Source organism: Bradysia coprophila, unplaced genomic scaffold, assembly GCF_014529535.1.
Source record: "Bradysia coprophila strain Holo2 unplaced genomic scaffold, BU_Bcop_v1 contig_232, whole genome shotgun sequence".
Taxonomy (NCBI): Eukaryota; Metazoa; Arthropoda; class Insecta; order Diptera; family Sciaridae; genus Bradysia; species Bradysia coprophila.
The window spans coordinates 15,497,136-15,522,101 of record NW_023503493.1 but is presented as its reverse complement, the minus strand read 5'-3'; the positions used below and the strand labels follow the sequence as shown (position 1 = coordinate 15,522,101).

The following is a 24,966-nucleotide window of genomic DNA, read 5'->3' as shown; positions in this document are numbered from 1 at the left end:
CAAAAAGAGTGTTGAACGGTAGGTCATTTTAGTATAAAACTGATATTTTTTTCCGGTCGCATCCAAAAGATTTTGAATCTGCTTGCAAATCTATAGAATCCCTTTATAATTTCCATTTCTTTTAAAAATTGTACTTGTTCGTGATTTTTTTAAATTGTCGCTTTTTTGATGCATTTCGTAAAACGATGAATTCGCTATGCGTGAGCAGAACGATTTTTTGATGCATTAGGAACTCATTCCTTTCATTCTTTAACGAAAGAACCTTAGCACTTAAATGTCAATTTTTGGCCTACACATTCTTAAAATCGATTTTTAAACGTGAATCTATGATGGCCAAATAGGGAAATATGTAGCGTGACCTACATTTTGCTCCAATTGGCCAAAAATGTGCCATCATGGCTTCACGGTTAAAAAAAGAGTTAAAAGTTGACATTTAAGAGGTCTTTATCGAAAAATCTATTTGCTGAACCATAGGGACTAGTTACATCCATTTACTAAATGCATCGAAAACTCCTTTTACTTGCAGCACACATTCTAATCACATCAATTTTACATTCTAATCACGATTTCACTTCCAAATGTGTGTTAATAAAGTTTTCGTTTTGCACTTATTTTTCTTCAAATCACGTTATTCTACAACAAAAACATTATTGTGAATAATAGGACTTCTAGCTAAGACTGGTCACTCCGAAGAAGAAGGTGAAAGTACGTAGAATGTTGTGGATTGTCTTTAGAATCTTCAGAATATATTTTTTTCGGAAACTCTGCACCTGTATTTTGTACAATAGCCTCCCCCTAAGATGTTAAATATAAAAGTTTCTCAGAAAGTGGCAGATCCAAATCAATCAATCAAAGTCAAAGTATACTTTATTAGTTAGAGAAATATTCTCGTAGCCTTTCACAAGCTAAATCTTTTATTTCTATAGGTTTAACAAACAGTTAAGGATAAGATAACCCAGAGCTCAACAATTTTTTGTCGTCGGTTTGATAGCATAGATGGCAAGTCCTTTAAATTGCATCACACTTGTTTTAAACATGTTGTCAGTCGAAAAGTCTAAATTGATTAGTGAAACTATCGCGCAACGATGTATCGACTTTCAAATTCTGGCCGTGTAAAAACAATTTGCGCCAATTGAAATTTTCTACTATTAAAACCAGCTATTGCTATTGACAAGAAGTACGTCCACATTCTGTAAAATTGTTCGTCGTACTGGTGACTTATTATAGGCCAATTTTTGATAAAATTCTCACGCCATGCGAAAAATGTTTTTGCAAAATCCATTGACATATTATGCCAGTCCTCCACAATGAATAGGCCATCAATTCCTTTCGTAATTTCGTACACGTACGGATAACTTATGTTCGGATAGGCATACTGATGAATGAAAGTGTCTATGCGCCTAATGGTTGAGTCTGTCAAAGTTGTTAAGTGTAACAAAAATATCCCATCTGGCTTTAAGCAGCGATAAATCACCTGTAAAGCAACGAGTTAGGTTCAAATTAGTTTTTTGAAATTGGTTGGGATCGGAAAGGTTTCATTCACTTCTGACCTGGAGTTTAAGAACACACACAGACTTGTAGATCTGTCCCTTCGATAGAAACAGGTCGATTGGAATTTGTATGCTAATTCTTACCCTTCAATACAGGCATCAAGTCCAGAAATGTTTTTGTCTGTGTTCTTAATAATGTCAGAAGCAGGTGGGCCCATCCCGATCCTTTGTATAATACTAATAGGACATGCCTCAAAAAACTCTTGGTAATTCCGGAATCCAACGTGCTCAAACATTTCTATAGACACTATTCGATCAAATTTTTGATTGAGTTGTCGGTAATCTTTCAGAAGAAACTCTATTGGCAAGCCAGTGCACATACGTTTGGCATATTCGTAGCCCTCTTTCGACACTGTTATTCCTACACAAGTCACGCCATAGTTCTCCACTAGATATTTACATAAAGTTCCCCATCCGCATCCAAGATCAAGTACTACCATACCAGGCTTCAAATCAAGCTTCTTAGCAATCAATTCCATTTTATCAGTTTGTGCCTTGTCCAGTGTTTCTGCGTTCACCCAATATCCACAAGAGTATACCATGTTCGTACCCAAAAAGGAACGGAAGAACGAATTTCCTAGAAAACGCATTCACTTTACTCAGCTTCCCTAGTAGAAAATTTCGAACCACAGTCAAATCTTTCCAAATTCTCGATCTCTCTTGCATCCATTGAAAATTATGTACACGACAAGGATGCCACTAAGGACTAATTCCATATTGGCTTGGATGAAAGAATGAGAAAGAAAATTGGAAAAGTCACACTGTGGTTCGACAATTGTCTACTAGGGTTCTACGTTTTAACATAAGTTAAGAATATACCTAAATCGTAGTGCTTCTTTCCCACTTCCCATGCTCTTGTAGAAGTCTGCAAGTTTATCCAATCAAATTCCACATTGTGCAGCAATGCATTCCAACAGTTGAAATAATGTCGAAAATAATTGTTACTCAAACATCGTGTCACAAATTCCGTTATGTCATTTTCATCATCAGTAAATTTCAAGTCACCATTCATGTATCCTTCGCCAATTGCGATATTACCCCGATTTGTCGCTTTCGTTAATAAACGTTTATTGATGAGTCGCAGCCGACATATTTTATCATATTTGCAATTTTCTAATATTTGTTCGTAATTATTATCGCTTTTGCTTCCATCCGACTCTAAAACAACGCCAATTTTCTCTAGTTTTTTGACAACGCATCGCTCTATCAATCCGTTGAATAGATCTAGGACTTGAAACTCGACACATTTGTATAAAACAATTAACTTTCTTATGATAAAATGTAAAAGGGTTATCATAGTTATTGGACGGATAATTAAATTTGAACAACGGAAAGAGAATCTTTTAAAAGTAATTCACTTAGAGCTGATCTTTCCTGTGCTGCTGTCGTTAAACTAAGACGCCACAAATATTTTTTTTTTTTGGTTTTATCTAAATTCAGTTTATTTGCATTAGAGCCACCGATAATTTGATTCACCTGTTATAGTGTAAATATACATTTCAAATTATGCTGCGAAATATTTTTGTAGCAGCGTAATGTTGTTGTGCAAATAGATGTTTTTAGAGAAATGAACAGTTGTTAATTATTACTTAAACAAATCGTAAATGGTCTACAAAATATTACGAAAACATATCTGCAAATATGGACTTTCGTTGCCAAACAAAGATTTGCGGAGGGTTGTTTCACAAAGTAGGTACGTGGAAAACGACTAAATTCAGACTGTATCCCCTTCCTTACGGAAAAATCCATGGAAACGAAAGTAATAACGTATGAAGGCTGCACTTTTGCAAATAATTCCTCCGACTTAGAGAACATATACCATCATATGTGAAGTAGTGACAAAGTATCTAGTTCAAAATCAGTGTTATGTCGTATATATCTCTCCTTCATCATGGTATCATGTGAATAGCCTCTAAGTAGGGCGTGCATACACAATTGCAAATATGTTCGCTCTTCAAAACGATACTTAAATTAGGTAATATGGAACAGCCGTCAGAGCAGCCGAAAATCATCCGCTGGACATTTTGACTTAGGGACGAAAGTTACTCAATCAAATTAGCAGAAAGCATCGAGTTTCATCTGAATGCCACAACTGAATTAAGTTGGAGTATTTTTGTAAATTATTTTTAACCGATGCAGAAAATCATTCTGATCCCCAAAATGCCCATCATATTCCTTAAAAACACTCAATCGATTTTATATCGTATTTTCAAAAGTATGACTTCAGTACATTTTTTTTTCGATTTTCATGAAGACGCACTTAAGAGCGTACAAGGGTTTAGCTGTGGACATAAACCAAATACTATGGCGCCACCTCTTTTAATTCAAATGAAATGTCCATTGTGTCTTCAATAACAAAAGATTCTTGAACATCGAAGACGGCCACCATAGAAATACTGTGAAAACAAGATGGCCGCCGTTGTAGAATTTTTTTTGATTTTACTTAATTTCGTCAAAACAAGAAGGAATTTAAAAAAAAGCAAACATATTTTCGTGGTCAGCGACATAAGGAACGGTTTTGATACAGCAACTTATGTGATTATTCACGATGTACTATCGAAAAAATGTACCTAAAGTGGAAAATTTTTTTGCCGTGCAGACGTGTTTTAATTGTGAAAAATAATTGTGAAAATCAAGTAATTTTATCAATGCCAAAACACATTTCTGTTCAGTAAGGTTCAAATTTACCGTTAATCCCCCTTTTGCTGTATTCCATCTCTTGAATCCTGAGAATTATGTTCCTAAAAATGTCCTATTTTTTGCGCGATTTTGGTTCTTGTCCGAAGCTAAGCTGTACCATCTTAAAGAGCACTTGGTGATTCTTCATAATTTTACATGAAAAGAAGTGAGAGGGAAAATGACGAGTATAGTCATTTTCGTATTTGAAGAATTTTTCAACAATGCTTGTGGTAGTGGTATGTACAACACAATGCCCTTGTTAGTGTATTCATACGCACAATTTGTTTAAAAATTATTATTTTTAAATCGGGTATAACAAAATTTCGCAAATTTATTTTATGTATGTTGGAAGACACACCTTTTGATTATTGAAATACAAACAATACACAGAATTCGCACATTCTTTTACAATTCACTTTACACAAGGTCACTTTTCCAACTTTTTCTCAAATTACTTACGTAAATAGGCTTAAGAACGGCTTGGGTTTCGGTGGGGTCTAACTGTCCCATCTCTCTTATTAGCTCTGTTTTCGACACAATGTTAGGAATGGTTCAACTTTACTCGTCAAAGGCTTGTAACAAAACAAAATGAACGTTCCTCTATTGAATTTTTGTCCAATGGTTTATAAGTTTAGTTTTTTTTTTTTCAAGGGTGTCCAAAACCAATAGACTTAGTTTTTTTCAGAAAATAGTTTGACTCGTATAGTGCAGAATAATTGTGAAGTGGAAGTCATAGCGGATCATTGAGGAGTATGTATAATAAGGTACATCTTGAAGCTTTGTCTATATAATAGACCGTATGCGATTTTGAGAAAAAAGTTTCATATTTCAATAAAAAGAAAATTTACCATGAAAACCGTTGAAAACGAGCCGTCAGAACAGTCGGAGCGTTTGCTGCGACTGAGCCCCGTACGAACCCGTACATCTATTGCGCACGTGACCCTAGTGCGTCTGTCACCCTAGTTGAAGTCAAATTATTATGAAATGTGTACATCTTACAAATTGCGCATAGCGCAATTACGAAGCCCCGTACGACGTTCCTTTCAAATGTAACACAAATTTCAAGTTGACCTAAAATTTTAATTTATTGAGAGGCCTAAGGCCTAGTTACGGCCTTAGTCCAACGACCCAATTTTTTTTTTTCAACATCATTATATTCGGCCTTCGATTACCTTCCAAATGAAACAAAAATTAGGAAAATCGGACGAAATTTACTCGAGATATATGCAAAATACACTTAGGGCCGTGTAGCGGGCTTAGTCCAAGGACCCAATTTTTTTTTTTTTTTCAACAACATTCTATTTGGTGTTCGATTACTTTTCAAATGAAACAAAATTTAGGAAAATCAGATCAAAAAGTTGTTGGATGATTCCAACGAAAGTCAATTGCCGAAAACCGGTGCAATGATTTACAGCTGGAATGTGACCGACTGTACGAAAAGGATATCGAAATGGACATGTTTCGAAAAGAAAAAATGAATCAGCGTTTTTTGGAGATTAGTAGCAAGGAGATGAACATCTGTTCGGAGAGCTGTGCCTTTGAACAGCAATTGGCGGATGAAGTTCGACGTGAACATAAGAGAAAATTGGAATTTGAAGAGGTAGTTACGCGTGCAGGTCTTAGCTGTATGCCTGTTTTATAATATAAAATGACGCCATTTTTTTCAATTCAATAAACAACCTAATTTATCGTTTAATAGAAGAAATTGATTTAATTATCTTTATCAATTTTATTTGCGTTAACAAAAAAAAAACAAAAAAACTTTTTCAAAAAATAATTTTTTATTTATTTTCAATTTTATTATTATTATTTGTTATTAGCCGTAGATTTATATTTAAATTCATCATATTATTGCTAACAGAATTTTTTTGCTTACGTTTTTCCGGTCACCCACCCAAGTACGGACCGCGACCATCGATGCTTAACTTCAGTTTCTGACTGCCAACGACTTTACCACTGCTGCTATACTGCTTGCATATAGTGGCAGTCTTATTTCGAACCGTTGTTACTTTGCTTTATGCAGCACACAAGCATATTTATACCTGCATGCTGAATATTGACTAAATGAATAAAGTCGTCCGTATTTAGAATGGGTTATGCAACAACATTTAATAGAATTTATTTTCTATGAAATGTAGTACTTCTCCCCACTAAGCAATGTCATCGGATATTATTATTTTAATTCTGAGCCTGGTTCTGAATTAGAGGTTTTTTCAATCGTTCTACAAAAAAACTGTTCACATTAATAGTGAGCATCTATTACGCGAATTAATAAATTAAGATTGGCTCACCTAGTTTGTGTATATTACGTAGGTGGAAGCACGGGGTTTCAGGGGGTTTCGAACATTTAGTTTTTTCATGTTGCAGATATTGCAGTGTCAAATTCTGTCCAAGATGTGACATATTTGCAAGGTATTGGCCTTTTTCACAAAGTATAATCAGCGTAACCTTCGTAAAAAGAATCTTGAATCTGACAATAGCAAGTGTGCCAACGTGTAAAAAACAAATGTTCAAAACCCCCTGCTGAACCCAAGGCTGTATACTTTGGGGAGGTCACACAGACCGCCATTTTATTAGATACGCGGGAACACACCACTTCTGATACATATACAAAAAATTCACCACATCATCAAGACGACTAGAATCATCAGAGTAGGTAAATTTTTGTATGAAATCGGCCATTTTATCATCAACTGTGGTGTGTAACCCGCGTATCTGTATCTGCGTGACCTTTCCAAAGTATACAGCCTTGGCTGAACCGTGGCGATCCTCTTGTCAAACGGACAGTACATAAACAAATTCCATCATTTATTGCTGAATACCACCAACTATTTCTGTTAACATTTCAAAAGCCTTTAACAGCGAAAATGGATTTAAAAGTTCGTTCGTCAAAATTTCTATTGAAATACATAAATGTAACATTATCATTGCATATTAATTCGGTAAAAATAGAAATAACTTTAAATGAAGGAATAAAATTAGATTTGATAATCATCTCTATGCGTATGTTCTTGAGATCTTCCTTTTATTTCATTAAAACAATAAATTTATTGTTCCATAGTCCATTCTAAATACAGACGACTTTATTCATTTAGTCAATATTCAGCATGCATGTAGAGTTCGATAGTACCATTTAGTCAATATTCGGCATGCAGGTAAATTTAAGTAATACATCCCACAACTAATTTGAAGATATAATTCAGCACACAGCAAATATATACCTGGGAACCTCACAATATTCCTACGAGCTGAATAATATTGTTGCCGGAACTATATTTTGAAAATATTCATATTACATGTTTATTGTAATACAACACACGGGAACATTATTCAGTCTGCAGCAAATATATGCAGCACACAACAAATGTCGAATTTGCCGAATTTTCCGTGTAGGTGGAGAGTATACAAAAGTAGCGCAGTGATGAAAATCTCTTCTTCAGTTTAATTTCACATTTTAATGCAATAGGAGTGTAAGTAATGTAGAAGATCGATGTACCCCTGCTCTGAAAACTCATAGCGCTCGAACAACATTTAATAAATGAAAAAAAAAAAATGAAAAAATAATACAGTACTCTCAGCCTTTCAGAAGCAGCAAGTATAATTTCTGAATCTGTTACTTCATTTGATAGAAATACTTTCAACAGGTTGATACAACATCACATTACTTATTTTTGTCAACAATTACGATTATCGTACTCGTTTTAAATAGTTCAGTACAATTTACCGGGCGACGATGTATCGACTTTTAAATTCTGGCCTTGTAAAAACAATTTGCGCTAATTCATATTTTTTACTATTAAAGCCGGCTTCTCCTACTGACAGAAAGTACGTCCACATTCTGTAAAATTGTTCATCATACTGGTTACTAATTGTTGACCAATTTTTGATAAAATTCTCTCGCCATGCAAAACACGTTTTCCCGAAATCAATTGACATATTATGCCAGTCCTCAATAACGAGTAGACCATCAATTCCTTTAGTGATGTCCTGAGTATGTGGATAACTTATGTTTGGATAACAGTGCTGATGAATGAAAGTGTCTATGCGCTTAATGGTTGAATCTGTGATAGTTGTTACGTGTAACAAAAATATCCCATCTGGCTTTAAGCATCGATAGACCACCTTTGAAATAACGAGTTAGGTTCAAAAATAATTCCTAAATTAGAATTTGAGCTGCATACCTCAAGAAACTCTCGATAGTTTCGGAATCCAACATGCTCCGACATTTCAATAGACACTATTCGATCGAACTTTTGATTAAGTTGTCGATAATCTTCCAGAAGAAACTCGATTGGCAAGCCGTGACACATGCGTTTGGCATATTCATAACCCTCTTTCGATACTGTTATTCCTACACAACTCACTCCATAGTTTTCCGCTAAATATTTACATAAGGTTCCCCATCCGCATCCAAGGTCAAGAACAACCATACCAGGCTTCAAATCGAGCTTTTTCGCAATCAATTCCAGTTTATCAATTTGCGCCTTGTCCAGGGTGTCTGCGTTCGCCCAATATGCAGACGAATATACCATATTCGAACCCAAAAATGAACGGAAGAACGCATTTCCTAGAAAATGCATTCACTTTACTCAGCCAATCTCACTTTTCCAATATACTTTCTTGCTCTTTCGTCCATTAAGATTCATATACAGGACAAGGCGCTACTATAGAATATCCATGGAATTATTCCATAGTGACATCTTGGTCTTTTACATGAAATTTAATGGGCTTTACGTTTTAACATAAGTTAAGAATTTTTACCTAAATCGTAGTGCTTCTTTCCCACTTCCCATGCTTTCGAAGAAGTTTGTAAATTTATCCATTCAAACTCCACATCGTATAAAAGTGAGTTCCAACAATTGAAATAATGTCGAAAGTAATTGTTACTCAAACAGCGTGTCACAAATTCCGTGATGTCACTTTCATCATTAGTAAATTTAAAGTCACCGTTCATATATCCTTCGCCCAGTGCGATGTTGCCGCGATTTGTCATATCCGTTAATAAACGTTTATTGATGAGTTGCAGACGACATATTTTATCGTATTTGCATTTCTCTAATATGTGTTCGTAATTATCATCTCTTTTGCTTCCAACCGATTCAAACACAACGCCAATTTTTTCTAACTTGTTGGTAATGGATCGCTCTATTGATCCGTTGAATAGATCTAGGATTTGGAACTCCACACATTTGTATAAAACAATTAACTTTCTAATGATAAAATGTAAGATGTTTATCATAGTGGTGGAATGAAAATTTGAACAACGAAAGAACAATATTTTTAAATTATAGTTCACTTAGAGCTGATCTTTCCTGTGCTGATATCGTTAAACTAAGACGCCACAAATCATTTTTGTGGATTTTATCTAAATTCAATTATTTGCATTGAAGCTAATGTTTTGAGACGATAATTTGTTATTGCGTAAATATTTCAAATTATTTATGGACACAAAGTTAGTTCTTCATGTTCATTGCTTAAACAAATCAAGTAAGGTCGGCCAAATATACAGAATATTTCTGCGAACGTGGATCGTCATTACCAAGGTAAATATAGTGAGGAGGTAATGCCATTCAGACGCGCGGCCTAGCACATAAGTTCGATGCCAATGACATCTTTTGTTAAAATGGTTGACTACGATTTATTTCACAAAAATATTTTCGCTATCTCATGACAGATGGCCCGACTTTCTATTCCATTTTTTTCTTTCAACGAAGGGATGAGATGGCGTTTGTATCGAACTTTCGTGCCACACCGCACATCTGATTCGGTTGTATATGGCATTACCTCCTCCCTATATTTACCTTGTTCATTACTAAAGAGTATTTGCTAGGGGGCCATTCACAAACCAACATACGAATTTCAGACAACTTTCCCCAGTGTACACAAAAATTAATGGATAAGATATTGAAAATTCAAGAAGTCAGTTTACTTTAGTCAGATTTCTTTTCCAACTAAAAACCGTCCATCGTGAATGACCCTCAACTCGATCTAGCAGAATCTCACAGCGAATTTTACCTACTAATTAATTTAAGTAATGGATGCAAAAATGACACCAAGGTGATACTTCTAAAGATCAATATATATTTAATGAATTTTGATTACTTTATGAAACGCTTGTGGAAAAAACTTGGTGTAGAAATTAGCTGGTAAAACATCCGGAACAATATTGCTTAACATAAATCTACAACATTTTTATTGTTTTTAATGCGAAGTGAAAGGTATGTTGCTATTGATGTCTTATTAATAGGACGGTATAAGCATCATTAATGAAACACTACTACATGCACTAGGATGTGTCGATTTCAATTTTTTTTTTAGTCATTCCTGGTTCCGCCCTACCGCGATTCACCCTCGCACTAGCAATAATAATCAGCAATTTTTTTTTATATAAGCTTTCACTTTTTCAAAAATTTTCGAGCTACACGAGATACTTGGATTATGGGTCCGAACCAAAAAAAATCTACAGATGCTTTTGCAGAGTTTTCACTCTGTACGGCATCTAGAGGGTCTACTAGAACATACAAAAATTAAAAAAAGTTAAAAAATGTACTCGAATGAAACAAAAACTTATGTAGCCTCGGGTTCCCCTCGTCGTATAAGTATTTTTTTTTGTATTGCATTCTTTAATATGTAGGAAAAATATGTAGAAAACATTTATTTAATGAATCATTTAGACGACATGTTCCATAATCTACTATTATTCTCAGCTCATGTGTTTTTCTTAGTACTTGACAATCCAAATCGTACCAAGAATGGATTTAATTCTTCCAAGTCTAAAATATCGAATCCAATTTTGGGTCTTCATTTTCGAAAGAAGTCGTAGTCTATAATATAAAGTTTAAGAGGTTCCGAGCGTACGCTGAAAGTGTAGCCTACATTTGTGCGTTTCGAAATTTTTGATCGCTGATATCTTTTTACGAGAGCCCTTTTTGAAAAATGTACCACCACATTTTCGAGTAAAAATATGTCAGCTCTGAATAAAAAATAAAATTGTTTGTGAAAGTTTCATGTGCTTTGAGAAAACTGTACCGATGCCCCAAATTTGCATCAAAGGTACACTTTTCTCAAAGTAGATGGAACTTTCACAGACAATTTTATTTTTTATTCAGAGCTGACATATTTTTACTCGAAAATGTGGTCGTACATTTTTCAAAAAGGGCTCTCGTAAAAATATATCAGCGATCAAAAAATTCGAAACGCACAAATGTAGGCTACAATTTCAGCGTACGCTCGGAAGCTCTTAATGTTTGTTTGTCTGTTTGTTTGTTTGTCTCTCAAAACAAAACCCAAACGAAAAGTCCTACAGGCTTAAAACTTGGCAACGAAGGCTAAATTTTTATAAATAAAAATCTTGCATTGACCAGAAATCGAACCCCCGACACCAAAAGGTTTTTGAGCACAAAGCAGCGACTATAGCCATTCGGCTATAGACCCACACAATTATACCGAACGTATTGTTGAAGCGTATATACTAAGCATTGACTACTCGATTTCATTCAACGCGTCTCTTTACATCACATAGCAATGTGTATCATAATGCAGCCTTCTTGATCGTTCAAATGTATTTCTGTATACACAAGAATTTTGGAACAAAATGTAGGACATGTTTTGCATTGGAAAGGTGATTATGGCCCGAAATTGCGAAAAACGTTGTATCTACCACGGTAAGTATGCCGGTATTGTTTCGCACACGACGTCTTGTCGACCTCGGCTTCGCCTCGACATCTAGTGCGAAAAAATACCTTCATACCTACCTTGGTAGATAAATAACTATTGTAGAAATGCTAGAAAATTTTAGAAATTTCTAAAAAAAATTTAGAAGTTCTAGAATTTTTGTGAAATGATTCTATAAATTTCTACAAAATGTAACATTTCTACAAATTGTGTGCACCGGGCAACTGAAATACGACATATTTTGCGATGTTTTTTGTTATGAAATGTCAGGTTTTTCCGAGCGAATTCATTTCTTTACGATTTATCGTGCGAGAACGGTTTTGAATGAATTTTTCCATGACTATATGATTGAACAATATGGTGAAAGTGAAGTTTGAAATTTTTCAAGTAAATTGGATTTTTTCAGCACACGTCCAAATTTTCCTTACTCGCTCAATCGTCATTTCCTGTCTTGGTACGAAAAATACTATTGAAATGTCGAACTTGCGGAAGCTAGACCAAATTCCGTAGCTTCCACAAGTTTGTCACTTCAAAACAATTAGAAAAGGCTTGAAAACAAAAGAACATTATGTCAAACTCGCGTTGCTATGTGTATCTATGTACCTACAGAGACAATTTCTTTCAATTCCAAAATTTGTAGAAGCTTAGAAAATTGTTGATAATCTTAGAAAATGTATACACACTCAAGCTGCTGCTGATTTTCGGAAGTTAAACATTCTATTCCTTATTATATTTTTACTGAATGTGATATTAAATATTTACAACTGTAGCCATTTACCTTACCACTTAAATGTCAATTTTTGGCCAATATTTACATTCTTAAAATCGATTTTTAACCGTGAAGCCATGACGGCACATTTTTGGCCAAATGGAGAAAAATGTAGACTATAGTGTCTTTTAAGAATTTTAAGAATGTGTAGGCCGAAAATTGACATTTAATTGGTACGGTACTTATCGTTTACCGTCAATTGAAAATCAGACAGCGCAAAATTGACCATATCAACTTCAAGTGAAAAGAGGTTTCCAAAACAAACGTAGCGAATTACTTTAAAGCTTTTTATTAATTTATATCTTTTTTTGTTGGGATAATTACATATATTTAGTAAATATGAATAGATTTTTTGTTTTGTTTTTGGTTTACTTTAATAAGAATATACACAACAATATAATTTTTATTATCAATTATAATTATGTCCTCTTTAAATGAATAAAGAAAATTTCTTTTTTTTCCACATATTTAAGAAGAAACTTTTTAAAAATTGTCATTTTATAAGTGTTTACAATGCAATAACAGAACAGAAAAAAAAATTATTTCTCTTCACATTTTTCGTAACAAATCAACATATTTAACAGAGTACTTTCATCCAGTGAGGAAATTAATGAGTCAGAATTTAAATTTGTGAAATTTTGTTTTCTTAATTTATACAATTTGTGTTTGCGAAAAAGCGGTCTCCAGCACACATTCTCAATTTTATTTTATTTTTAATCCTAAACCATACAGAGGTTGTAATCGAGTTGAATTGGTTTTTTCTGTTTCCAAAAAAGAAAACGAAATGAAATGCTAAAAATTTGTATAAAGCTGATCCGGATGCAATGCTCGTTATTTTCTTTTATCTATCTAATCACAGTTGTTCATTCCACTGCAATCATCTTTTTCTTTGTTTGTTTGTTGATAAATATATTTTCTAATTTACCCTATTCCAGTTTTTCGGTTGTTTTATTTTTCATTGCACTTCAATTTCCTTGTTATACTTTCACTAAATACTTTTAGCTCATTTATATCGACTCGATATTATCGAGAGCTTCTTCATCATCACCATCATGTTCGAGCGTACTCGGAAAATATATATACGCCTCGAGTGGCGGTGATGAAGAAAATTACTTTAAAAAACAATTTCATTTTTAGCTAATCTCTCTTGTATTCTATACATTCTCGGATGACGCTAGCGTACAATTCTAATTACGTAAATTCAATGTTAGCTAACAAATGAAACGGATTCGTTTCCATAAGCAAGCAGAATGCAACTGTTTTTTATTCGCACGTTCAGAAAAAGAACTATTCAGACAGACACATACTATTGAAATCATTTCCGGTTTCGTCTATAACATTTATGTCAATCGCATAAATGAATGAGAAACGCTTCAGATCCATCAATTATTCGTCAACGTTTTCGCGGGCCTTTTATTCCATTCTCTACTTATTTCGTATACATAAGCCAGCATGAAAATGAGAGCAATTTTAAAATGAGTTTTTTTTTCGTGTTCTTTTCTTTCTTTTTAAATAAAAAAATAAATTTTCTTTTTTCTATTTAGCAAAAATTTACAGGATGCAACATGTTTCGTCATTCATACCATTTTCCATTCGTAAATTCTCATTCTCTTCAAAATGGGTGTGAGTGAATTTTAATATATGCAGCGCGAAGCCATTTCTTTATTTATTTTTTTCTAAATTCTCATTAAATATCAAGCACATTGGGGAGTTTTACATAAGTTTTTATTAGAAAAATTAAATTGAAAATTTATCTACACAAAAAGAAAAATTCTGTTTTTAACAAGACAACGACGTCGACAAGTAACATCCGATAATTCAAAGATTGAATAACTAAATTGCAGAAATCCACTGAATACATGGATGTATCGTGTGCTTACTAATATAATCTCCATTTTTCAAAACCAAAATGTAACGAAAAATCAATATTCGACTTGTCATACTAATGGGTCGTCCATAAATCACATCACCCAGTGACGTAGATAGACTCACTCCTGTTAAAAGTTTAAAAGGCGAACTTGTGATGGAAATTTAACAGATCTTGGTGCTGTGCTACATACATTTTACACTAATTACAACCCCATCTACTCTCCAATTTGTTTTAAAAAAATCTTTCGTGTCTTTGATAATTTGTGAAAAAAACAACAGAAAAAATCTTTCTGATGAGTCTCATCAATCATAAACTTTTAGAAACGAGATCGGACTGGCGTTCTTCTATATAACCAAAAGTTATGTTAAATCCAATGAAGTAACAGATTTTGCATCGAACCCTGGGCGTTAATTTAAACAAATGATGTGACTGATTTTTAAATCATTTGTAAATATCGCGATACCGTTTGTTAAAGGTTCATGAATCTAAATATAAATCTACGAAACACACAGACTTTGCATGCGTTTCGAATTCGGTATGCATCTATATTATGCAAAGGCATCAATTGAAGTATGTGCGTCAGGCACGTTGTAGGTGACGTGTTTTATGGACCAAAACTACAGCCCCATTATTACAAGAAGTAGTATCTGTATTATGTTGCATAGAAGTTTTACAATTGGCATTTCGTGGTCGTGGTATAAGTCTTAACCTCTTTCAATTTACCGTTAGAAAAGAATTTCTCGCGGTATAATCGTTGTGTCAAATTTTGTTTCTTTATCAGTTCTTCGAAACACACATATCCATGTTGTTAAGTTGTTACACGGAATCCAAACAAAATGTTGCGAATGTCGGATCTCGTTTTGGATTGTTTTCATTTTGCGATAGTATTTTAGTAAGGCCTTGTGTATGTGCGACGGTTTAGGGATAGTTCCAGAATTTAAATTCAGCATCGCGCACGACTTAGCTATAGTTAAATTTGTCTCAGTTAAATGGACAATGAAATTTTTGGGCTGAAAAATGAATTTAGTCGGAACAGTGACAGTTTCAAGGACAATAATTGAACGACGACACCAGCCAACGTTAAATTATTCTATGCAACTACACAAACTACAATATACCACTAGAGTATAACATTAGAGACATTATGGTAATTCAAAGCCTCTTATTGGTAAATTTATTTACCGAAACTTATCAAAATTTACCGATTATTTTTCGATAAATTCGGTAGATTTTCGGTAAACTTCGGTAAATTTTGGTAAACTTCAGTAAAATCGGTAAACAAATTTGCCAATAATAGACCCTGGTAATGATGATCCATTGCACAGTTAAAAGATCGAATAAAAAAGCATCTACAAAATATAAATTTTATGAAATTATTTTGTTTTATAAAATCTGTGTTGCTGTGTGGTATGTTTCTCTACATTATTTTGTTGCATTTATGCGCTTACCATTAGGTTGTTTAAATTAATGTAGATATATAATTCATAATCATAGTAATATTTTAGACAGATGGTTTACCGGGAATATTTTGTCTTTATTCCCATTTTTGTTTTTGGTTGTTGTTTCATTTTGAATACACTTTGATCATAAATATTTTGCCATTTTGTAATTTTTGGATTTTTTGTTCTTTCTCTGTTTAAATATCTAAATATAGAATTCATAAATATTTCGCTAGATATTTAATTTCTTCCATTTGGTTGGGTTCCTTTTTTATATGCTTGGGTTGTCAATCGGACTTGTCTCTATACTTAATTGAATAAAGTTTTTGTTTTTCTTGTTTTGTTTAATTTATTTGGTTTATCTGGTTGAACATACTGGTTTATTATAATATTTTATGTTTTATTAACTTCAGTTGAGATCAATCTATGACAGCATTTACAATGATTAAATATAATTCTTTTAAATTTTAAATGTTATACTTCTTCGTAGTTGCCTTTCTTCATTCAATCATTATTTCCGGTTAATTTTTTCTATATGAAAAATTGTCTACCATTTCTCTATAAACATCATTGCAAATATCCCTCTGACGGTTTCCCGTTTCTTTATTTATTTATTTTATTTAGTTATTGTAGTTCTTATTTACCCAGTCAGTTTATCTGTACGAATTTCGTTATAAATTCACTTTTTTACTTTTAACTTTTATTTCAATTTTCATTTTATTTCAATTTTCTTCATTTATATCACGAATGGAATATGTTTTAGTGTATACTTAATCCAGACTCAGTGCAAACAAAAATCATTATTATCATGAGTATTTTTGGTATAAAAAACTGGTTCTCTTTTTAATCGGATGAATTTATTTTTTGAGCATAAAATCGATGGACAGAACAAGGGGTAATTTCGAAAGTACCTGCATTTAAAATACAATAATTCTTTGTCAACAAAAAAATAACAATAATTCATTAATTTAAAAACAAACAATAAAAATAATCAACAAATCGTACAAAAACAAAAATCTTTCGAAAAATAAATTTTATGTACAAATCAAAAACTCATTTTTTTTAAATCCTTTCGAGTCGTTAATACACTAACACAGATTCCATTGTGATTGTATCTCATTTGTTGTCGCACAGTGCTGTCTGTGCTTGTTGAAGTTGTTGCTGTTGTTGTTGTGCGGAGTCTAAGTTTTTCCGGGCCAATCGTGACCTAAATAGAAGGATTATCCTCGTTCATTACACAATTTTTGATTTAGAATGTTTTAGGACGAGAATCGACAATTTTAATGATTTTATTCGACAAGCGTTACCAAATGAGAAGAACATTGTGTATAGTCAATTAAAAAGTCCGGAGGACATAAAAATTTGGTTTCCGCAATCAAACAAACTCATTTAAATTGTGAGTGCGTTCAATGATAATTGGCCATATCGATATCGCATATTTAATAGAAAGACACTAGAAACCATCCACCCAATGCAGCATTTCGAGCTGCGGCTCTTCATTAGACACCAAACTTCATCAATTTAATAAATTGTCGGTTTTTTAAAGACTCAAGTGATGATGCACCGTCAGGTTACATTAGTTAAATTTTATGTTCAACAAGCTTTTTTTCACCCGCTTCATTTAAAATTGAAAAAATTAGTTCCGATGAGGGAAATCTATGGTTGCTCCTAACTTCACTGAGAGCAGTGGCTTACTGCCAACAATACTAAAAGATAAATTGAGCCAATAAATCGACACCAAGTGTCTTCCGGCTACCAATTTCTTTTTCCAATCGTCGTTCTTACGTTCTTACGTCTTAGGGTTTCGATAGAAACAAAATCCGAATAAGAATGTAACAACCCGAAAATATTCAAATTCAAACTCACCGAATTTGTCCAGCCAATAATGGATTGATGGCATACAGCCAGTCGTGCACTTCTTTATCACCCAATGTTTGTAGCAAATAGCCACGATGTTTGGTCACAACACTACAAAATCCAAAACTATATAAAATAATGTATGAGACAATTGATCTACTACAAGCAATGAGCTTACCTGAATGTGTTTGGAATCTTGACCATAGCTGCCTGATCTTCACTGCATTCCACTTGTGCTGTGCCCAAATTCAATACTGCCCGTTCAACAGGATCTTTTTCGGATCGATAGATGAAGACATAAGGACGACGAACCGTCTGCAATGACAAAGCGCGTTATTAAATATTGGACTTATTTTCCACAAATGATGTACATACCACCCATCGCTTTTTCCATCCGGAACCGCCATGTTCCAATACGTTCAAATATCCCTTTCTAGCAACAACCGGACTGACTCGAATTTCTTCCAATTCCGGTACATACAGTCGTAACGGTAATGTTGGTTGCAGAGCCGGTGCTGGCGCTTCCCAGCCGTTTGGCATATCTACACGATCCGGCGAGCATAATTCTATCGAATTTCCAGACAAATAACTCATGTTCATATCAGCGCATCCTTCATCACCGGGCGATGCATCCACTTGCAATGTGTTGTTTGATGATTCAACGCAATCCTGTTTGCCACAACCAATGCGTCCTTGTATCAAATTCACGCATTTCAGCATCAATTCCTGTTCTTTTTGTGTGTAGTCTCGGTCGGGTACAATTGGTTGATGGTCTTTGACGGGTGTTTGTGGTGACGGCGGAATAACTAAATGTACGGGTGACGACGATGCTCGTGCAGCTAAATTGCAAACATCTTTCTCTGTTTTTGTGGTTGGATTTGGATTTGTGTCCATGCCGAGTCGTTCGCGCAATTGAAGTAAGTGACGCACTCGACCAACCTCTTCCAAACGTGTCAATTTTTCAAGTTCCCACTGGATGGATGGTTTTTCGTTAGAATATTCGTCTGAATGTTTGATTCGGTAGAAGAACTTACTTGATGGTCGAAAATCAGTGAGTCTCCTCTTGGTCTCCAACCATGAAGGTTTTCTTCACCTCGAACATATGTGGAACTTGTGTCTAATACTCGGCGTTGACGTCTTTGGACTCCTTAAAATGTCAAGTAGGAAAGAAAGTTTTAGTTTCTGTAGGACTCTGATCGCTGTGGCACTAATATAGAGTTTGTAGCAACGAATTTTCATTTGCTGTGACAAGTCTACAACCCTTCACAGACGGCCAATATATTATAATTTTGGGGAAAATTTTGTCGAATCTTTTACTTTCAATAATATTTTCTCGGGTTGATTGTCTTTCACTCTCTTCGCTTAAAAGGCCGTCTGCGAAAGGTACAATCGAACTTAGTGAAGCAAAGCACTTTGGCGCCAATTTTTATACCAAAATGGCATTACAACACAATAGTTGCAGCTACCAAAGTCTACTCTAGATATTTCTACCTGGACTACCTGCTTCAGATGCCCTCCTCAATGAGAGTTCATAAACGCCCGACAATCGATTGGCTTCCGGATTGCGATATTGTCCCGAAAACAGATGTTTCAATGATCTTGGTCCTGTTCGAGCGTCGCGTCCATAAATGACCATACTCAGATCTTTGGTGACAATAGCAGGCCGAGCACAATTTTCCAACTAAAAAAAGGAAAGGAAAAAAGATTTGAGGAATTCACGATTTTTCCAGAAGAACTGTCTGCTATACCTCTAAGTAAGCGCTTAATGTAATGTAAATAGTTTCCCCGGTTTGTGTAACTCTATTGAGTAAACTTGAATTATGCAAGCTACTGTCCCAGGCTGCTTCAAATCGGAAAAATGACCTGCAAAGCACAAATAATGTTATCATCGAATAGATTTTCGCAGTTTTCACTCTTACCTATCATCTCCAGGCACTTCCATAACTTCACCAGGAAACAGACCAAGCGACAATACACACGAATCATCATCAAATTCATCGGCCGGTTCGGGTGTATTACGAATGCGTCCAACAACCAATTCTCGAATGTCCTTCCATTTCACTTCCGGTGTCGGTTCATGTACGATGGTGATGCGAATACGACGCTGAATGCCTTGATGCAATAGAAATAGTCCACGGCATGGAAGATCGTCACTGTGCTCGACCACAGATGGAACATATTCACCGTTCGGTGCAAGTTCACAGATTTCGAACCACACAAGAACGTCATGTTTTGCTAGTACTGTTGATGATGGTGGGCATGGTAATGGGCCAAATTTGGGACTGCGAACTGGTTGACTGATGGGAATGCTGGGCGGTAACATTCGTCGTGGAGGTGGTCGTGCCTGGAATTCTTGTTTTGCATCTTTGTGCAGTGGATGATGTTGATAATGGCCGAAGATTTTGAACATGATCGGTTTGGTTTTTAGGTAGTCAATGAATGATTTCGTTATCGGAACCGTTATCTGTTGTAATGGCCAAGTGTTACATATTGATCTCTCAAGTTTTCGTAGACTTTTGTACTTACATTTTGAACGTGATAGAATCCAAGTGGAGCACCGGAACCAGAATTTTTCACCGGCTCTGTTGAGAATGCCTCTTCGTGACGATGCAAGAAACTGTAAATGCGATGCAATAAATTTCTGCGAATTGAAAATCGTTTACTTCGCCTTCACTCACTTGAATTGACAGAAAATATCCGCATATTCTGCTGCAATGCCAGTGGCCTGAAGTACAGTAACACGGAACGTGAATTCCTTTCCAATTTGCAAGTGTTCATTATCATCTTCAACAGCTTCTTGAAGTTCAGACGATACACTCGAGTCGCCACGTCCAGAATCAGCATCTTCCAATTCCAATTCTTTAAAAGTAAAAAAGAGAGGCAAACAGAAAATGGTTAGCACCGGCGGAATATTGAATGTTAATACGCACTTCTACCTTCAATTTTGCATTCACCTCCTTCAATGTAACGTTCGTCTTTTTCATTAGCCAAAGATCTGGTTTTGGGTTTGGGCATTTCTTCGCCAAAAACAATTTTTGCAGATTGCTTCACACCGTTGTTAAAGTCAATGCTTTCCTCATCCTGAAATGTTATCGGTTCAATAATCTTTTCTTTAACAAATTTTTTAAAGGTGGCGTACCATAACAGGTTGCACAGCAATCCGTAAGTAGCCTCGAACGTCACCTCGTTCATTGACGATAGCTACTTTGTGCACCAGTGGAACAGGATACAACAAATTGCTCAAATAAATGAACGAACGTCCGACCATGCGGAACCACGGAAACCGATCGTAGAATGGATCCCCACCGGTTAAACTTTCAACGTTGTAGTCTGGTGATGTTGGTGATAGTTCGGCTTCGTTATGGTACATTTCTCGCATCAGCTCTAAGCGTTGTCTGGTTGAGAGAAAGAAAACCGATGCAAGATTGTTAGTATAGTCATTCAAGAAAAATGTAAAAACAAATTCGTGAAAGCGCTTTTTCTCGTTTAAGAGGGCAGACTAGGTGTGAAGTAGGCTATATATTGAAAAATTGGTTTTAAAATTAATGTAGACCATTTAATGAAAATCTGTTCCAGCAATTAGATGAGCAATATGTTTATCTATCTCTAAAAAATGAAAAACGATTTACAATAAGCAACAGTTGGAAGAAAACCGATTTCCAAAATATGAACGTTGCTTAAAGTTAGGCTATGCAATATTTTTTTGGAAATCGGTTTTCTTCCAACTGTTGCTTATTGTAAATCGTTTTTCATTTTTTAGAGATAGATAAACATATTGCTCATCTAATTGCTGGAACAGATTTTCATTAAATGGTCTACATTAATTTTAAAACCAATTTTTCAATATATAGCCTACTTCACACCTAGTCTGCCCTCTTAAGCTTTTTTATGCGTCGGAATATGAAACTATTCCAACAAAATCAATTGCAAAATAATAAACGAAGGCTGTTAGTGTTTCAAACATAGACAGTTTTGATGGAAAAATGAGGATAGAATTTTAGTGATAGTGCTCTTCCTCAAAGGCATGAGGCGTGCTTTATGAACGGTTTCGCAGCAAAAATATAAACTAAAAATATCGTTTAAATCTGCGAACATTCGAAAATATTTCCTCGATGGATGGAAATTCCATCATGGAATTATTACAAATGCTTTTGGTGTCATGGCTTCTCTTTCATTTTTAGCGTACTTAGTGGTAATTTGGATATCGTTTTTGTTAGTAGTCAGTACTCGCTACGAAGAGATTGAATTCTCAGTTAAACTGAGTGGACAAGCTTCATTAAATGAATTCTGTTTTATGCGAATCTTTTCGCATCTTTGTGCCCCGAGGCCTGTGCAAGTTTTTCATTAGACACATTAGGACTGAAACACAACTTAAAACGAAAAATATTTGTTCTCAGGCTATTGGTTTTTCAGTGATAGGAAAGCATTAGGGCTACATGTATTTACGTCGTCGCAGATAAACAACCTTTGTGAAAAACCACATGAAAAATGAAATTTAAGAACATGTGGTGCATGAACAGTTAAAAAATTTTCAATTGTCTGGACCAGGTCTATTTTCAACAATATTTTCATTGTCGCATGTCGCATGTCGCATGTCGCACGTATACTACAAATTCATTTTGGCACCAATTTATCTACACTATCAGCTTACCTTAGAAATTAATGGCTCACCCTCGTTAGATCACTCCTATTGCTCGGAAAGAAATGTGCCTGAACAAACATTTTTCGTCTTTGATACTGTAACAATGAGCTACAAGTTTCAGATCAAGGGTTTATGAGAAAATAATACGCACGCAGACTCAGGGCCATTTTTTGAGAATTTGAATTGTGAAAAATTCCGAAAAATTATAAGAAAATATTGAATTTTTCAGAAACAAATTCCCAAAAAATACGCCATGCGCAGACTCACGGTACTTTCATTACTTCGCAGTGAATTCATACGATTCATTTTCGGTCACTTTAAAAATGCAACTAAGATGGCTCGAGCTGAAGAAATTATTGCGGTAAGTTGCTCACACATAACAGAAGTTTCCGTCAAATATGCCGAGTCGGCATTGCTGACAGATTATCACACGAGTCAAGACTTTAGAAGTGCAAACGAGAAGAGAGAAAATGGGGCTGTGGTTCCAAACAGATGTACGCAAAAATGAATGCACCAGTACATGACACCAAAGAAATAAAAAAAAAAAATAACAAGAAAATAAACGAAACAAATCGAATAAAAACATTGAAAAAAGTCAACAAAATGTTACAATTCCAAACCTAGAAGGTAAAAGATTTATCAGAGATAATCTTGACGCATTGGCACAGTCGGTTATGCATTGCAATAGCTGATTATTATTATTATTGCCACCAGCAGCACTAGTTGCGGATAATTCTTGATTTCCAGACTCCAATTGCGACGCACCATCCACTATTGACGGTGGACTTTCAGCGTTGTAAATGTGTCGCATTAGTTCTAGCCGGTAACTGTGTATGTGCCCAAATACGATTTTTTTTGTGTAGATTGGAAATGGATCGAACAAAATATTTCAATCGCATAAGTTAATCAGTTCTGTTTGTTAAATTATAAGCAACGATAAAAAACGAAACAAATCAATTGTGTGAGAGTGTGGGAAATATGCCTTTGAGGAGATTATTTTGTTGTTATAATTCAACTGAACGTTAACCATTCAAGCTTAACACAATGGGAAAAAACAAACAACGAAACGAACGAGAAACGGTTCTCAACTTACTTCAATTTATCCAAAGTCCAATAATGCGTTGCCCCATTCTTGGTATCAGTAACTTCGACGGCAACAATCGTCTTCGGAACCGGTGGCGTACTAAATTCTTCGTCACTCGGAACAGGTGTTAGCGCTGCTGGTGCCAGTTCCGGTGGTAGCGGTGAATAGAGAGTGTCAGTTAGCAGAGTGAATTGGAATTGAACTTTTTTCTTCAATTCGACGGATATTGCATTTGCCTCCTTCAGGAATATTGCATTGCCCCACAAGTCATCTCTGAGTGATGTGAATTGATGGTAACGCCATTTGCGGAATGCCCAAGCAGCAAGACCGGCTTCACGAGCTGTCCAACACGATTCGAACAGTGGATTGACTGTGGAGGAAATTGAAAATGTTTTGTTATTTAAAGTGGCGTTGGTAGCCATTGATCAACTTACCGAAAATATCTTCTTCGGGATGAAAATCTTCTGGGCTGTAGCTGCTGTACATTGACATGGTCATCGATTGCTCTTCCACTTGTTTCTGTAAGGCGTCGATTCGTGCCTCATACGACTAAAAACAAGAACAAGAAAATGTCAGAATTGAAATCACTACAATACGAAGCTTGCCCCTTACCTTTCTCTGCTCTTCGAACTCTTGATCCGCCTGCATTTTCTCACGTTTAAATTGTTCCTCCAATGCGACCAATCGTTTTTTCATTTCTGCTTTCAAATCGATGCCCTGTTTCTCCAAAAGTTCACAATGTGCAAAATTCCAATCAGCCGTTTCACCTCCGGCTTCCGGTATTTCATTGACTTTTTCGCGAATCTCGCGGGCTTGTTCCGGATGAGTGAATCGAAAAACATGATTCTTGCCCAAAATAACACGCGATCCAGTTGTCAGAACTTCGGGATCGACCAATTGCCTGCCATTCAAATAAACCAGCGCATCCTTGTGCGGTATCAATGTAACGACACCGTTTCGATTCTCAAACGTACAATGCTCTTTGAGAATGTACGATCCGGACAGTTGAATGTCTTGCGGCAGATTCGATTCGGACGTTCCCAATCGCGTGATGCCGTCCTTTATGTAGTACAGTAAACACTCGGATAAATTCGGATCTTCGTTCAAGTTCACAAGATGTGGTGTTTTCTTCGGCGAAAATACGCCAACCGTGATACCATCTTCTTTGACAGCAACACCCATTTCAGCAAAAACTGCTTCGCGTTGCAATCGAATTTGTTCGGTACGTTTAAGCTTATCCTCCCACGTTTCATTTAGCTCGGCAATCAGTTTTTCACTGGCTTGCAGCTGATCAACAGCCATGTCAGTGCTGGAACCGTTTCTGGTTCGTCCTTTGCTGGGCGAAATGACATTATCCTTGATGATGCAGTCGGTCTTTTGACTATCGTCTTCTAAAAAAAGC

General features: G+C 35.3%; 2 protein-coding genes across 23 annotated transcripts in view; both read right to left on the bottom strand.

The window, feature by feature from the left end:
* Positions 1-7,565: 7,565 nt before the first annotated feature.
* On the bottom strand, positions 7,566-9,549 carry LOC119076957 (cyclopropane-fatty-acyl-phospholipid synthase-like). Its single transcript, XM_037184036.1, has 3 exons — positions 8,991-9,549; positions 8,411-8,796; positions 7,566-8,351 (listed from the first exon to the last, which is right to left on the bottom strand). Exons 1-3 carry the CDS (start codon positions 9,466-9,468, stop codon positions 7,950-7,952), a joined length of 1,266 nt encoding a protein of 421 aa, XP_037039931.1. The 5' UTR covers positions 9,469-9,549; the 3' UTR covers positions 7,566-7,949.
* A 3,878-nt stretch (positions 9,550-13,427) lies between these two features.
* Positions 13,428-24,966, bottom strand: part of LOC119076952 (kinesin-like protein unc-104) — a 37,234-nt gene continuing 25,695 nt past the window's right edge. For 7 of the 22 annotated variants that reach the window (XM_037184005.1, XM_037184016.1, XM_037184009.1 and 4 more), the window contains 16 exons: positions 24,177-24,955; positions 23,999-24,113; positions 23,574-23,934; positions 23,101-23,307; positions 20,978-21,233; positions 20,769-20,919; positions 20,517-20,697; positions 20,365-20,455; positions 19,758-20,302; positions 19,587-19,701; positions 19,330-19,519; positions 18,873-18,985; positions 18,214-18,810; positions 18,017-18,153; positions 17,848-17,964; positions 13,428-17,188 (listed from right to left, as the gene is read on the bottom strand). In XM_037184005.1, coding sequence (XP_037039900.1) covers positions 17,098-17,188; positions 17,848-17,964; positions 18,017-18,153; positions 18,214-18,810; positions 18,873-18,985; positions 19,330-19,519; positions 19,587-19,701; positions 19,758-20,302; positions 20,365-20,455; positions 20,517-20,697; positions 20,769-20,919; positions 20,978-21,233; positions 23,101-23,307; positions 23,574-23,934; positions 23,999-24,113; positions 24,177-24,955 — 4,046 coding nt within the window. In that variant the 3' untranslated portion in view covers positions 13,428-17,097. The remainder of the gene's footprint in view (positions 17,189-17,847; positions 17,965-18,016; positions 18,154-18,213; positions 18,811-18,872; positions 18,986-19,329; positions 19,520-19,586; positions 19,702-19,757; positions 20,303-20,364; positions 20,456-20,516; positions 20,698-20,768; positions 20,920-20,977; positions 21,234-23,100; positions 23,308-23,573; positions 23,935-23,998; positions 24,114-24,176; positions 24,956-24,966) is intronic. The other 15 variants (XM_037184023.1, XM_037184026.1, XM_037184024.1 and 12 more) reach the window with 10 other exon arrangements.

Coding starts and splice junctions, on each gene's coding strand:
- LOC119076957 (XM_037184036.1), bottom strand. CDS start 9,468: ATGATAAACATCTTACATTTTATCATTAGAAAGTTAATTGTTTTATAC. Junction 8,797..8,990: donor AAAGAAGCACTACGATTTAG/GTAAAAATTCTT, acceptor TGCATTTTCTAG/GAAATGCGTTCTTCCGTTCA. Junction 8,352..8,410: donor ACTATCGAGAGTTTCTTGAG/GTATGCAGCTCA, acceptor GTTATTTCAAAG/GTGGTCTATCGATGCTTAAA.